Below are 14745 nucleotides of genomic sequence, written 5' to 3'. Positions count from 1 at the left end.
TCTAATACAAGTTTGTGGAGCAGAACTTTGTTTTTCCTCTTTCCCACCCCGTCACTTTAATGACCCGATTTATGTTGTGCCCTCGGTGGGAAACCTCTGGATCATAACGTAGTTAAGCTAAACCTCGACCAACCATGACAATAAAATGCCACTTTTTCATTCATTATACTTATTTTTAATAGCTCACATTTGCCAATGATACTTTCCTACTTTTCCTCGGTGAGATTTTGAATTACCTGCGCAATACGTTTACGTCACAGCGTTTCCTCAACAGAAGGACGTGACCCATCCATACCGTTTCGATCCATACACTCAAAGGGAGATGAGGAGGGGGGGTGATGATGATGGGGGACGGGGGACGGGGGGGGGGGGGGTGGGGGGGGGGTGAGGCAGCTGGGGGCGCGCACCGACTCATCGCCAGGGAGCGCGCTTCTGGGAGACGGGAGCGCGCCAAGCGGTGTGCAGATGTGTCGCAGATTTTGTAAAGTCACTGGACGCACAGAAAGATCCAGCACAAGGAAGTCGCTCCGGATAAATGGGCCCTCAAAAACTGTCAGGGAAACAAGACGCTTGAGGGCAGGACGGGAAGGAGAGGACACAGCCGGAGGGAGCGCTGTGATAACCGGGTAACGTTAGCTTAGTTTGTGGAGAGGAAGGACGTTACTTTGACAGTTAAAGCCCATCGGACGGCGGCGTGCGCAGAGATGGAGCTGTCAGCGATTGGAGAGCAAGTGTTCGCCGTGGAATCAATCATCAAGAAAAGAGTTAGAAAGGTAACGGGTCCACATCTTTTCTACATCTATCTGCGGGACGTCGTCAGCATTTGCAAGAAAACACATTTTTTTTTTTTTTCGGGAGGAGAGGATGCTACTTTGGATGCCAGGGGAAGCTTGAGAGATTAAATGAGCAGAATTGCGCAACTAATCTGGTTATCTAATTGCAAGCTGTATAAAGGGGGCGGGTTACGGGAGGATGTCCCTTTAATGTAACGTGAGAGTGTTGTCATTGCACTACAGCTCAACATGTCAGGTGTTTGGCAGAACGGGCTGGGGGGGGGGGGGGGGCTGGGGGGGACACACACGCTGTCCGCCTAACACCTTCATTTGGGCCTTTCTTGCTTGCTAATCGGGTTCGGATCTAAGTTACCACATTGATGTTGACAGAGGCAGGTGCGTAGCTAGAAATTATGGCGCCCAAAACGCCTGTTTACTAATAGCCCCCCCCCCCCCCCCCCCCCCCCTTAACTTCACGACCACAACCAGCACTATCACTGCTGCTATGAATGTACAGGGGTAGACAAAATAATTCAAACGCTTTATGGTAAAAGGACGTAAACTCACATACAAAAGGTTCAACATATGAGCCGTTATTCCAGTTTCCTGCTTTTTCTGTTAATTAGCAGTATTTAAAGTAGCATTAGACAGCAAAAAAAAACAACAAAACTTTTGCCCATCAGTTTGATTCATTGGTTGTAGTTTAGTCTAAAATTCTCTTCATGATTTTCAAGAGCCAAAAGTGACTTCTTCAAATTTCTTGTTAAGTTTGACAGTCAAACAAAGTTACAAACATGTAAGAGGCTGGAATTGATTCATTGTAATCATTTCTGCACTTATATACGTAGTATATACGTAGTATAGGCATAAAGTACTTAATATTAACTCTGTGTAAACACTTTGATGTTAAGCTTAAAGTTAGGATCCACAGATCCACAGAGAATAAAGTGAAAGTTCAGTAGATAGAAAATATAAAAAGGTTCATGGCAAAACCACATGTAGCACTTCGTGGAATAACCTAAATAATTATAATAATGATCTGGAATAAACCACAACCCAAACAGATGTCTAGTTGGTACACAGGTAAACGTGAATGTAAATGTAACTGATCTTTCCAGTGATGCTATAAAATGCATTTCTAATGTGTAAAAAGCCTGCAACTATCCTATGGGAGCATAGACCACAAAGAACAAGTGTTTCATTAGTTATGTTGCATGTTATGGAAATTATGGACATTTAGATTTATTACAGCCACAGTTAAAGGAGCAAGCAACGCTGTTAATTTAGGAAGTAAGTCACACTCAGTATGCAATGCATGCATTTTCTCTTTGCTGTGTATGGGGAACTGGGTGAGTAAAACGAAGTCGGGAAACATGGTGACCTCACCGACCAAGAATACTTTGAATGATGTCACAGAGGATGACTAACTCTGTGAGGCTTGCCTGGTATCTGAAAACACAGTACATTTACATTTTATTGTCTGACCGTGTGACGACATCTTCCTACACATCATAAACATAGTGGAATAAAGACATTAAGTAGATGAAAGTTGTTAGTAAATGTCGCCCACGTTTCTAATTTGTCTGTACCCTTACGTCATATGATGCACTGTACATCAGTTTGAAACACAACTTGAAAGGTTGACGGAAACTTTTGTGGAGATGAGACCTGCAACCTTCTCTGGTCTGAGTCTAATAAAGGCTAAAGAGGAAACATGTCATCTCTCGCAAATAATGCAGGCACCGTTGGGCCGATCACTAACAAGATGCATCAACCTTGCAAGTTTTGATAAAAACTGAATCAGTGTTTCCAACGGTTTAAAGCTTTTAGAGTTTGACTTTTTGACTTTAACTGACTTTAACTTTAATCTGGATAAAATCTAACCAAGACAAGGTATGCAAGACATCACATTTATTCTTACAGTTGAGACTTTTGATCATAGCACCTCCAGTATCAGCATAAACATTTTACTATGGAATACAGTGAAAGTAAACTCATTGTTTGAAGTTTTATGAAAACAGACTTATATATAATTATTATATTATTCTGAAATTAACATTTCAGACATCAGTTGACATACCACATTTAATAGATGTAGATGGTTTAATTTTAATGTGTGTGGGACAAGCCACAGGATACTCTTATAATTTGACTGAAATAACTTATTGGCTGATGCTACTGTAAAACTTTACATCTCCACAGGGGAATGTGGAATATCTGTTGAAGTGGAAAGGATGGCCTCCAAAGTAAGTATGTAAACTCAGCTGGTATTTATGAATGGATTATATTAAACTTACAAAAGTGCATCATACTCACATTAACATCCACAGTAGATTGTTAGTAAAAGTACCATATTAAAATAAATACATCAAAAACATCTGCTCATTCATAAAGATAACAAACATAGTTCTAGAAGGTATTAAAAAGTGAGAAATTTTCTTTTTATGTTTTCATATGTTTTGAACCTAAAACACATTTTGTATTTAAATAGAAACTGACTTTGTGAAGCTGATACCAACTATTCACAGCACATGCTTGAGTGCATGTACTGTTTGAGTGGAACCAAAGACAATGGAGCCATTGTGTGAACCTTTTTCAGTCAACACATAGTAAATAATGTTTTCATTAAGAATCTTTTTTTTTTAACATATGTCAAACAACACAGTTCACAGACTCATCAAAATATCTGACTTAATCCAATAATGAATGAATGAAGGAAATAAGTAGAAAAATTAGGTTTGTGTATATTATTTTTATGTCTTGCAGATACAGCACATGGGAACCTGAGGAACATATTCTGGACCCTCGCTTGGTGCAGGCCTACGAAGAGAAGTAAGGTTCTACTCAACATGTTATATGTGCCTGATGAAAAGCATTGCCTGAGTCCAGAAAAGCCCAGAAGGTTTGACACATAATGGAGCAGGAATAAATCAGTTTTCTTCTTACATTATATTAATCATAAAGAGATCATGACTCAACAGACTTAAGACCCAGACCCAAGATCTCTCTCCAGCTGGCATTAGGATGTGTCCATGGTTGCTGGATTGTAATTGGATATAGAAAAACACATAAAATCCAGATCTAAATGCACCAGTTGTGCAAGGAGGATCTTCCAAATCATCTCCAAATGTTATGAGATACACATTTGGCTGCAGTTATAAGAGCAGTAGAGTAGAGTACAGCTTTGTAGAGTGCAGGACATATCAAGTTCATCTTTATGGTTATGTTTTTGTGAAGAAAATAGGTAAAAGTTCTCCTTATTCTGGTGGACCAATAGCAAGTTTTGTTAGGTGTGATTTGACACTACAGTATGAATTTGGGCATGGAAAACAGATTATAAACCTCCGGTTTTTGGCCCCTTGGGAGCAGCAGACGCAAGCTATGAACACAACATTGAAGACTACCCCCAATGAAAATCAGGTTTTTGACCTTGTAAACATGTCTATTTGGTGTTTTTTTAAATAATACAAGACACATCATTAGTGAAATAAGCAGCCAATGCCATGACTGTGTATTTCCACCTTGGCACTACAGTGAAGCAATGACAGTCTCATAAAAACAGATTCAGACAGCCAGGGTTTCATATGTCATATAACCTAAGGAACCAATCCTGTCAACTTACCTGGACAGGGGAGAAGCAAAATAAACATGAAACCTTGTCAGAGTTTGCATTAGCACAACCACTAACACTGTGTCAGCCACTGTCATTTGCAAGCTAATAATCAACATAAACAAACAGAAAATGCTAAGTATGCTAACTGTTCTAATACGTTTGCTGGTTGCCAATTTCAGTGCACACCAGACCCCTCATCTGAGTCTGAATTTGACTGAGGCTCAAACATATAGCTGAGTCTATCTTATTTGTCCTCAATCGCTAACCATCTTGTACGCTCTGCTGTTTCACCTGTCACTAAAACCTTGTCAGTACAGAGAGCAGGAGTTTGCAGTAGCACAGCTACTGACACTGTGTCAGCCACTGCCTGTTACAAGCTAACAAACAATATAAACTAATAACTACTCTTACCGTTCTGATACGTCTTCTATTCACCGATATTGGTACAAAACAAACTCCTCAAAAACTCCTGAGTCTGAGTCTGATTGAGGCTCAAACATGGCTCTGTCTCTCAGACGTTTCCTCACTAATCATACTGATACTCTCTGCTCTTTCATTCGTCAACCTAGCGCAAGCAGTGGTGGTGGGCAGGGCACAAGGCCTGATCACGATTTCTCAATAAGGAAGTGAGCGTAATTGTGTTCACAGTCCCAGTTTTCCGTTTCTTTAAATTTTTTATGTGGGAAAACCACATCAAACAAAATACTAATCACAGCAGAGTATTTTGAAATAGTTTAAAACATGTCTGGAGTGGGTTTTTAGAGCCTTTTGGCTGAAAACAGCTGCTTGCTGACACCAAAAAAGACACTGTAAGAGCAAAGAGTAAAGCTGTGGGTTGTAATACCCAAACAAAGAGCTGAAAGACACTAAAATGCTCCATAAAGCCGAGGGGAACTGCAGAGACAGGTGATGACTCTAAACATTTGTCACTATGAGCGACTGCTTTCACATTACACAGTCATCCGATCTGTTGTTATAATAAAAATATTGATTGTAGCCACTTCAGTGTTTATATGTAAGATACCATTTTTATGCCATGTGAAATTGAATCCAATGAAAACTCATTTAGTGGCCTTGAAATTAGTACATAAAATATTCAGTGAATACATTTCCAGAAGACATTTTGATGTTTTTATTAATATGCTTGTTTTCTTTCTAGAGAGCAGAGAGACAGAGCTCTGGGACACAGGAGGAAAGGATCAAAAGCCAAAAGACTCCTTCTGCAGGTACATTTTTGGACTTCAATAAAAAAATTAAAATAAAAAACGGATACAGTTTTTTCTTATTGAAACAACTTCACAGTAGTTCATACTTGAATTTACAGTTCTCTTTCCCATATTGGAAACTGTCCAGTGAATATCCTCACACTCTTTCTACTTCAGTTTGCCATTGGTACCCGACCCCCTCGCCACTCTTCTCTCTGAGACACAACTATTTGAATGATGACTGCTGTGCATTTTCTTCTTTCTGATTTGATTCAGAATACTGTCTACACCATGGATCTCCGCAGCGCTCACAAGACTCCAGAGAAGCCTCCACCTCGCCTGCGTCTCTCCCTAACGCGCTCACTGGTCCCTGAGGACGAGGATGAGCCGTACAGTGCCTGCAGGCAAGACCCACGACCACACGTGGAACATCACAAAAGCAAACCCAGCAGGTCACAGTTCAGGTGCCTTGACTCAAACCCTCCGAGTCCAACACAAGAGGACTGGGAAGGCCTGGGAGAAGACGAGGAAGAGGAGGAGGAGGAGGAGGAGGAGGAGGAGGAGGACATTGTAGACGATGAGGAGGATAGGGAAGAGGAGGAAACAGAGGTGGCTGAGAAGGAGACAACAGAGAAGAGCGGAGGCATTCTTAATGGTAAGTGTGTCAGTCAGTGGGCTCTAATCTCCATCATGACCCAGTTTACCTGACTCTTTGTGGACCTCCTAGTGGGTACAGCCATGCACGGGCTTTTTTTCACTGGGCATGCAACCAAAAACATCCTCTAACCTGAGCTGATTAAAGAGCAAATCATGCAGGGATCAAAATATAGACTAATGAAAGAGTATTTGAAGTCTCTATGTGCATGTAAATGTACGGCAACAGTTGCTGTCGAGTCTCTCTGAAATGGTAACCAACGGTGACCAACTATCAGTCAAAAAGTCTTTCCAGTATTGAATGTTTTACTCTGCATGTTTACATCAGCAGATTTAAAACTTGTTTATTTCAGTTTCTGTTTCAGTTTTTAAGGTGACATTAATTTAAAGTTGAGACATCTCAGAGTCTTCCCAAATTAATAACGGATTCAGAATGGGGAAATTCTGTCCTCCCTATCACCTCAGAGCCACATAGAGCTGTCTTTTCCTGTACCCAAATGCATCCTATCTGCCTTTGTCAGTTTATGGCATCCATCAAAGCAGAGATAATCTACCCAGGTCACAGCAGCGAGGTTAACTCAATAACAGTACAAATGCGATAGGCTTGATGGAATCACTGTCTGACTGCAACTCTACCCTGTCTTTCTCCCTCCATGTTCCTGCCTCATGCAGGACAAGAGAGGACAGATGGGTGGAGCTCCACCATCGGACCAGACGAGGTCACTGCACTGGAGAAGTCAGAGGACGTCTGGAGACCCGTCATTCGTCTGGGAGAGGTGACAGTCACAGACATCACCCTCAACTCCCTCACAGTGACTTTCCGAGAGTCAAGAGTGGCTAAGGGCTTTTTCAGAGACTGGGGCCTGGAGGTCTGAAATGCGGTGAAGTGGGAGTAGGTTGGCAGGGTGGGAGGAATGAGTTGGAGGCACTGGCTTAATCACAAAGTGTGTGAATTGTGGTTGAGGACCAAGAATGGTGTTTTCATATCCTCTCTGCAACCTCTCGCTCTGCTCTTCTCCTTAAAGCTACTTCCAGTCTGGTTTGTGGTATGTTTACATGCACAGAGTCTGGATATATGCTCCAGTTAATGTTACATTTAGGTTGAGCTGTTCATATTTGATAAGTCGGGGCTGAGCTGCCTTGAATTTAAGGGGCATTAGATACCTAACTTTTGGTGGCCTCTACTGGTGACCAAGGAAATGCACAAACATGGACAGCTTACTGCGGTCTCTAACTAGCCCAAACATTTTGTCCACAGAGAGGTGTAAGTTAGCTGATTAGAGCAGAGATCCAACAGAAGTATCTGGCGAAGAGGCAATACTCTATATCACCATACTAAAGAATGGAACAACACTTCTGTTTTGGCTATTTATTGTCTGCAGAACAAAATGTGGGACCCGGGTTGCCAGGTTGAGTGTGGCTGAGATGCACTCACTGGCAGTGGAGGACCAAATGTGAGCAGGCTCTGGCTCATATATTGCTGCCAGAATTAGGTAGATTTTGGGGGTGCAGACATGGACTGAGGAACCAGTTCCAGTTAGTGGGAGTTGGGTCAGCATCAGCCCCTGGAATCTTCCATTGTCAAACAGCTGAAAATGGGACTAGGTAGGCAAAATGGTGGAGTGATTTTTAATTCCCTTAAAAAGGGTTGTAGTGAGTTTTTGAGGCCAGAAATCTCAAACCTGCCTAAGAGTATTTAAGTTGTTGGAAGTGATTAAATTGTTCTGATACAAGTATAAATTGATCTTTTTTTAGCTATGGGTCTTAAAGGTACCGTGTAGAGTTTTTATTCCTCGACAAACACACCTACATTTACATTCAGTGTTACTCACCAAAAAGTTTTGTTTTGTCTTTTTTTTGCTTGGGTTTTTTTTTTTTTTAATAATTTGAACTCTGTATTGTTTACATCTATGTTTGGAGGCTGCAGCCTTTTTCCCTGCTACTTTTTTTTTGGTGCATTACTGACACCTGTAGATCAGTGAAATAGTTTGAAACCACTGGCAGGAACGTGTGTTGTACACCTGCATGCTTGTGTGTTTACATGCACATGCAGGAAACACAAAGCCACTCATCAGAACATTGCTCCATGGCGCTGCTAGTGGTCAAAAACTCCACATGGTGCCTTTAAAGCAGTTAAAAGCATGGGCCTTAAGCATGACATTTTCATGTTCTTGTCTCCTCTCATACTAAAGGGGTGCAGTGAACGTATTGAGCTTGCAAAACCTTCTTTTCCTAAGTAGATAGGAACTACAGTCATCAGATCCCGTGGTTCAAAAGTATAAAAACGACAAAAGTAGCACAAAATTGGAAATAAAAAAGTACAAGTTCCATACAATTGCACTTAAGTTCAGTATATGAGCCAGTGTTCTTTGCAGCTCTGACTGTGATGACAGAAATACAGACACAGAGTTACAGCAATTTCATTCTAGGAAGTATAACTAGAAAGAGGAAGAGTCCTCTGTGCATGTAAACATGGCTGCTGTTTCTGTCTTTCTTCCATACTAAGCTAACCATTCAGTACTGGACTCAAACATATTGTACATACTCTAAACTACAGTGAGGTGGGCATAGCTGTCAGTCCCATACTAACATGCAGTGCTGTACCTGTAACCTGTAAACACAGACTGTTACTGCTGTACAACATGTGACGTAGTCTTGTATGCGTTTCAAAACCCCTCCGAGAGATGATTTGATCCGCCTGCATGCCTCTTTCCTCCAGTACAGTTCCATCAATGCAAAGACAAACAGTGTAGTTTTCTCTGTCCACCTAGCTCTTCATCTGAAAACATACCACACACCATACAAGTGATGACTGAGTCTTGTACCAAAAGTAGAAAACTAGATGAGACCTGATAACAGATCACACTATGGAATTGCACTGTATTTACATCATGAGGGCCTCTTTGTATAGTTTGACCGGCAGGTTTAAAGGAAGATATTAATTCTGATATTGCTAAGACCTGATCATTTGTGACAATATTCAAAAGCTTTCGATGAGGTCATTTCCATGTTCCAAAAAAATCACAAAGATTCAGTGTTTACCCCTAAATTTCATTATTCTGAAGATGAATATGAAACAAAACTCAAACTAAAAGCCAGACTGAAGACATTTAGTTCTGTCTAGCTGCTCTTTAGCCCTTAAACTACCAATGATACATGGTTTACATCACAGACAACTATTTTATTAAACACACTATCTTTAGGAAAGCACTGTTTTTAGTTAAAAGACTATTGACATGCAGACTTAAGCCTTGCTTTAGTACATAATCCATCACAGCTAAAAATTAGTTGCCTTCATTTATTAAGGTTTGGTAATCGTATGTAGTAATGCAGATGCAAGCTAGCACTATTTGGAAAACCCCACTTGGCTGCTAAAAGGCATTCAGAAGTATTGTTGTAAAATCTACTAATTAATCTAGTTAGTAGCAAGATGCTTGCCAGGCAGAAAATGAAAACACTCAAAATTCAGATCATCCTTCAGACCTTTCCCTAATCTTTGTTTCTTTTCTTGTGAAATATTACTAAAGAAAGGAGCGATTTGTAAGTTTAGTTGTTGCTACATAGCTAACGTTAGCATTAACGTTACCAGTCCAGAGGACACGTTGCAAGTTAAGCACAGGTGGCAACCCACCGTGACGTCAGCCACTGGTTTGCGAATTGAAGCCTCGAGTTTGCAATCTTGATTTTTTGAAACCAGAAGAAACCATATTTGGAGAAGAGGGTGGAGCTGGGTAGGAGCGAGGGGTGGGGCTGACCTAAGAGCTGAGGTCACTATGCCCGCCCACCTAAACTGTCGACCTGACAACGGCAGCAATCTTTAGGCTACGCAGCGCTGCTGAATCCGAAGTCATTTTCCATAAGTCGAGGTAAACTTTATTACGAGTGTTTAAGTACTTTTAATAGTTAATAGTTAAAAGGGACTGCTCTAGATTGACAAGCCAAAATGTGTCAATCATACGTTAGCCACGCCCCAATGCATACCCTACTTTATCGTCTATTTTAAATTAAATGGGACTATAATTTAAAAAATGAACATCGTGTTGTATTGAAGAAGACTTGAAACTAGCGATTGAGACCATAAACTCGCTATGAAAACGTTTACTGGGGTCATAAACCCAGTGAGAAGTAGGGTCATTTTCTCATAGACTTCCATACAATCGGACTTCTTTTTGCTACTAGTGGTGTCGCCCCCTGATGGTCAGTAGATAGAATGCAGGTTTAAGGCACTTCCGCATTGGCTTCATTTTCCGGAGCCGGCGTCCACGTCCATTTTTATATACAGTCTATGGTTAAGCATCAGACTTCATTTACTTTACTTCTTTTCTTCTTCTAGAGTTAGCACGCTAACTAGCTAGCCCACGGTACGGCCGGACCCTCTCATCACTTTCCGATGCCAAGTCACTGTAGCGCCCAGTTTACCCTGAAGAAGTAGTGCTGCTCAGAGGGCGTATTATGACCTCTTGTATTAGAAGCTCTTGGCAAGACTGGTAACTAAGCAGCTGTTAACGCAAAGGTTGGATACGTAGCGATAGTAAAACTTACAAATAACTCCTTTAATAGTTTTGGCCTTTCCCTGACAAGGAGAGTTTTCCAAATAGACCCTCTTTACTTTGCATTATCATTTGATTATGTAATATGAGCTGTGAAACAGTGAGTGATTTTTGACTGGGGTGGAATACCTGTGTCCAGGTATCTCAAGTCATTACTCAGCTTAGGAACAGCAGTTGTTAAAACAGTCACATCTCAAGTCTCATTTAGTAGCTGCGTCTTCATCGACAGATGGAATTTGCTCACTTGTCATTGAAGGGTAGATGCTAAAATTTCAATTTTTTCTGACTTCAAGCTTCAAACTTCATTCTCACCTCAAGCTCTGTTACTTGTAGGATAAGTGCAGGTAGGATGATCGTTGAGTGCTGAAGTTGAAGGCTACTACGATGACCTGGATGACTGAGAACCTTCACGGACAGGTAGGATGATATTAATAGATCATAATGACAGAAATCCAAATACATTTAGATGTCACTTATAATAATATAATAATTGAATATTGAGGATAATATCTCAAAAAGTCAGAAACAAATGGAAACTTCAAAATCTACAAATCCATAACAACTGAGCTGACTGAAATTGAACTCAATCCTGTTGCAGCAAGTTAGGAAATTATTAGCAGTATGCTTCAGAAAAATCACAAAGTATATGGATTAGTAGTTAATGGGCTAAAACATGAGAAACCAGTGACCAGTATGGTCATTAACGCAGGGTGACACAGACCCCTCCGACAATCAAATGGTTAAAAAATTAGTAAATAATCATTAAAATAATTATGAAAATATTAAAATAAAATATAGTCTAATCTAAGGATACATGAATAGGAAGTGAGAAGTTTTCCCACAGCTTTACAAACTGATTTCATGTAACTGTGGTCAGGGATAAACACTAAAAAGACTAATTACAAATTGAAAAAAATAAAAGCTCAACTCTGAGGTCAGTGCATTGGTGTGACCCCGCTGGCTTCCTGCCCAGTGGACACAGGAGCTGATGTGATGTGTCATGTCTGTGGAATCCACCACAGTCATGTCCCATTGGTCCCTCAGTTGTTTATCCCACACTGAGGATGATGGGTCAGCGTCTTGTGATCCCAAAAAGTGTCTCTGTGGGATAATGAAGCTGCAGGGAATGGAAGTGCCTGATGTTGCAGAATTTCGTTGTTGTTTTGTCTGTTGAGCTTTTAGGGCTAATATCTCTCTCTCCTTTACACACACACACACACACACACACACACACACACACACACACACACACTCTGTCCCAGCTTATTTGGTTTCCGTATGTCTGAATGCACGATCCTCGACTGATGTTATTAAGACTTGATACATGAGGAGACATTAAAAAGGAGGAGACGGAGCAGGCAGTAGGGAGAAATGTATTTTTTAGTCCTTATTTTTCTACATTGACCTGAATGTATATTTATTCTGTAAAGATACCTGTGTATTTGTCACGCAGATGACTGAATAGTTTTTATACAGTTTGTGATAACCACTGAGCTGATGCCATATCTAAATGTACTGACATCACGAAACAAGCACCGTGGATTTGACGTTGCCTATTGTGGTCGCTTGTGCTGCTTTCATCCACCACCAGGCGAAGGACCTTGCACTTTATTGTGATGTAAACCTGCACATTACCTGCTCCAGTCTACAAAGTGTCATTGTGTATAGAATATTTATATGGTAATACTACAATAAATGTTGCTCATGTTTAATATCATTTTTATCTGGCTTGTCCTGCTTACTCACAGTAACTGAGGTGCCCTGTTTGCAGGTACTAATGGATGCAGTATTGTCTCCAGAGATTATTATGAATTTACAAGGTGTCTGCAAGTTTAAATGTGTATATATTATATATTATAAGTATGAGAATCTGCAGTGAAACTAGGGAACTATATCCCTGCCAGAAAGTGACCTTCACTGCTATTTCCAAAATAAACTAAATCAATTACAACAGTTCTGACCTTAACCCTTTAAAGCACCTTTAGGGACTGTATAAAAATTATTAGCAGGGTGGGTGGAGGGGAGGATAAAAAAAAAAAATGTATGAGTCGGCTTTGAGATTAATTTGAAATTCCAGTTTAGCCTTTTATTTAGTATCTCCTTATACTAAAATAGTCTGACTTATAATTTTGTTATGTTTGCTATAGATTTGGATATATCTAATTCCATTTGTTAGGTGTGAATTAGGGGGTATTGTGAAAATTATTATTCTATTAATATATTGAAGTTTACATTTGGTTACACTATTTTGTATTATTTTTTCTTTCTTTCTGTTATTTACTAATGGCGAAATGAGGCCTATTAACTCAGTGCTGTATTTTGAGATATTAGGACAGGGCGTTTCAGTTTTTCTCAAAGTCAAAGAGGTTCAAAGAAAATATTGATCATTTTGGGGGAGGGCCTTACTTTTTAAAAAAGTGAAAATAGAAACCCAAACTGCCTTCCTCACCTTGATTATTTTTCCACAGTCGTTTATTTACATATATTTAAACTATTGCCTGAGCAATACTTGATTTATGAGGCCATACTGTTTGAGAGTTTAAAAATCTGTGAAAAATATAATAATCTGCGCCAACATAAATACATACTGTGAAATAAACAAACAATCTTGACATGGAGCACTTAAAGAAATGTGGCTATGATACCTATTGAGCTAAAATCAGCTTGTCAGAGCTCTCTGGTGGACAAACTATGCAAATGTAACTGGTTCCAAATGATCTCAAAGCGGCACTCCTCAGCAGGAACACCATAATAATGCTGGGTCGTTCCTCCTTTGCTCCCAAACAGCCTTAGGTCTTCATGGCCTTGATTCTACAACATTTTAGAAACTTTCCTTTGAGATTCATGTTGGCATGATAGCATCATTTCTGCAGATTTGTCACCCCCATATTCATGATGTGCATCTTCCGTTCCACCACATCCCAAAGGTGTTATACGCGTTTCAGAATTGGTGACTGGGGGAGGTCACTGAAGTTCACTGAGCTCGTTGCCACGTTCATGAAACTAGTTAGAGAATTTTGATTTGTGACATGGTGCATTATCAAGCTGGAAGCTGCCATTAGAAACAATCTTGATATGGAGCCAATCCCAGCTGACAGTGGGCGAGGGCGGGGTACACCCTGGACAGGTCAGGTAAATCATGGCTTTAATACAAATAAAACAAAATTTAATACACAGAATGCAGCTCAAAGTGCTTTTACAGATATAGAAAAGACAGAGTTAAAGCAGGGAAATCATAAAAAATAGGGAAACTATTTAAGAATATATAATAATAATAATAATAATAATAATAATAATAATGAACAATTATAAGAGCCAATTAAAAGCTAAATTGAACAGGTATGTTTTCAGTCATCATTTTAAAATGTCCACTGAGTCTGCGCCTCTAATAGTTCTTGGTAGGGTGTTCCACAGTTTAGGTGCATAATGGATCGAGGCCCCTTCCCCAGTTTTATTTTGGGGGACGTTTGAAATATTTAGAGGCCCTGCTGTAGATGATCTAAGGGCTCATGAAGGGACATGAAATGACAGACAATCTGTGATGTAAGAGGGAGCCAAACCATTAAGGGCTTTGTGTTTTTTATTAAATTAATTCTGAAAGACACAGGGAGCCAGTGTAGTGCAGCAAGTTAAGGGATGCACATGGTCAGCAACAACACTCAGTTAGGTTGTGGCATTCAAAAGTCATTGGTTGGTATCAGAAGGACCAAAGTGTGCCATGAAAACATTCTCCACATCATTACACTGCCTACAGCCTGAAGTGTTGACACAAGACAGGTTGGATCCAACTCACTGTTCTACATGTTGTTCATTCTGACGCGCTTTTCTGCTCAACACAGTGGTGAGTTTTTTCCTGTGACCATTAACTGAAGGTCCTGTCCTGAAGGATTTTATGCATTACACTGCTGCCACATGATTGGCTGATTGGATAATTGCCTGAATAAGCAGGT

General features: G+C 40.2%; 1 protein-coding gene across 2 annotated transcripts; it reads left to right on the top strand.

Moving 5' to 3' along the window:
• Nucleotides 1-385: 385 nt before the first annotated feature.
• Nucleotides 386-12512, top strand: cbx7b (chromobox homolog 7b). Of its 2 annotated transcripts, XM_071463109.1 has the most exons (7): nt 386-773; nt 2976-3019; nt 3540-3605; nt 5546-5612; nt 5868-6246; nt 6918-7021; nt 11129-12512. In XM_071463109.1, exons 1-7 carry the CDS (start codon nt 705-707, stop codon nt 11141-11143), a joined length of 744 nt encoding a protein of 247 aa, XP_071319210.1. In that variant the 5' UTR covers nt 386-704; the 3' UTR covers nt 11144-12512. The 2 variants fall into 2 exon arrangements, with proteins under 2 accessions (XP_071319210.1, XP_071319209.1); XM_071463108.1 differs by having other exon boundaries at nt 6918-12512.
• Nucleotides 12513-14745: the final 2233 nt, after the last annotated feature.

Source organism: Trachinotus anak, unplaced genomic scaffold, assembly GCF_046630095.1.
Source record: "Trachinotus anak isolate AG129_WGS33_773 ecotype Australia unplaced genomic scaffold, CSIRO_AGI_Tana_v1 ptg000025l, whole genome shotgun sequence".
Lineage (NCBI taxonomy): Eukaryota > Metazoa > Chordata > Actinopteri > Carangiformes > Carangidae > Trachinotus > Trachinotus anak.
Note: the sequence above shows the minus strand (reverse complement) of the source record. Positions and strands in the feature narration are given on the sequence as shown.

Coding starts and splice junctions, on each gene's coding strand:
- cbx7b (XM_071463108.1), top strand. CDS start 705: ATGGAGCTGTCAGCGATTGGAGAGCAAGTGTTCGCCGTGGAATCAATC. Junction 774..2,975: donor TCAAGAAAAGAGTTAGAAAG/GTAACGGGTCCA, acceptor ACATCTCCACAG/GGGAATGTGGAATATCTGTT. Junction 5,613..5,867: donor CCAAAAGACTCCTTCTGCAG/GTACATTTTTGG, acceptor GATTTGATTCAG/AATACTGTCTACACCATGGA.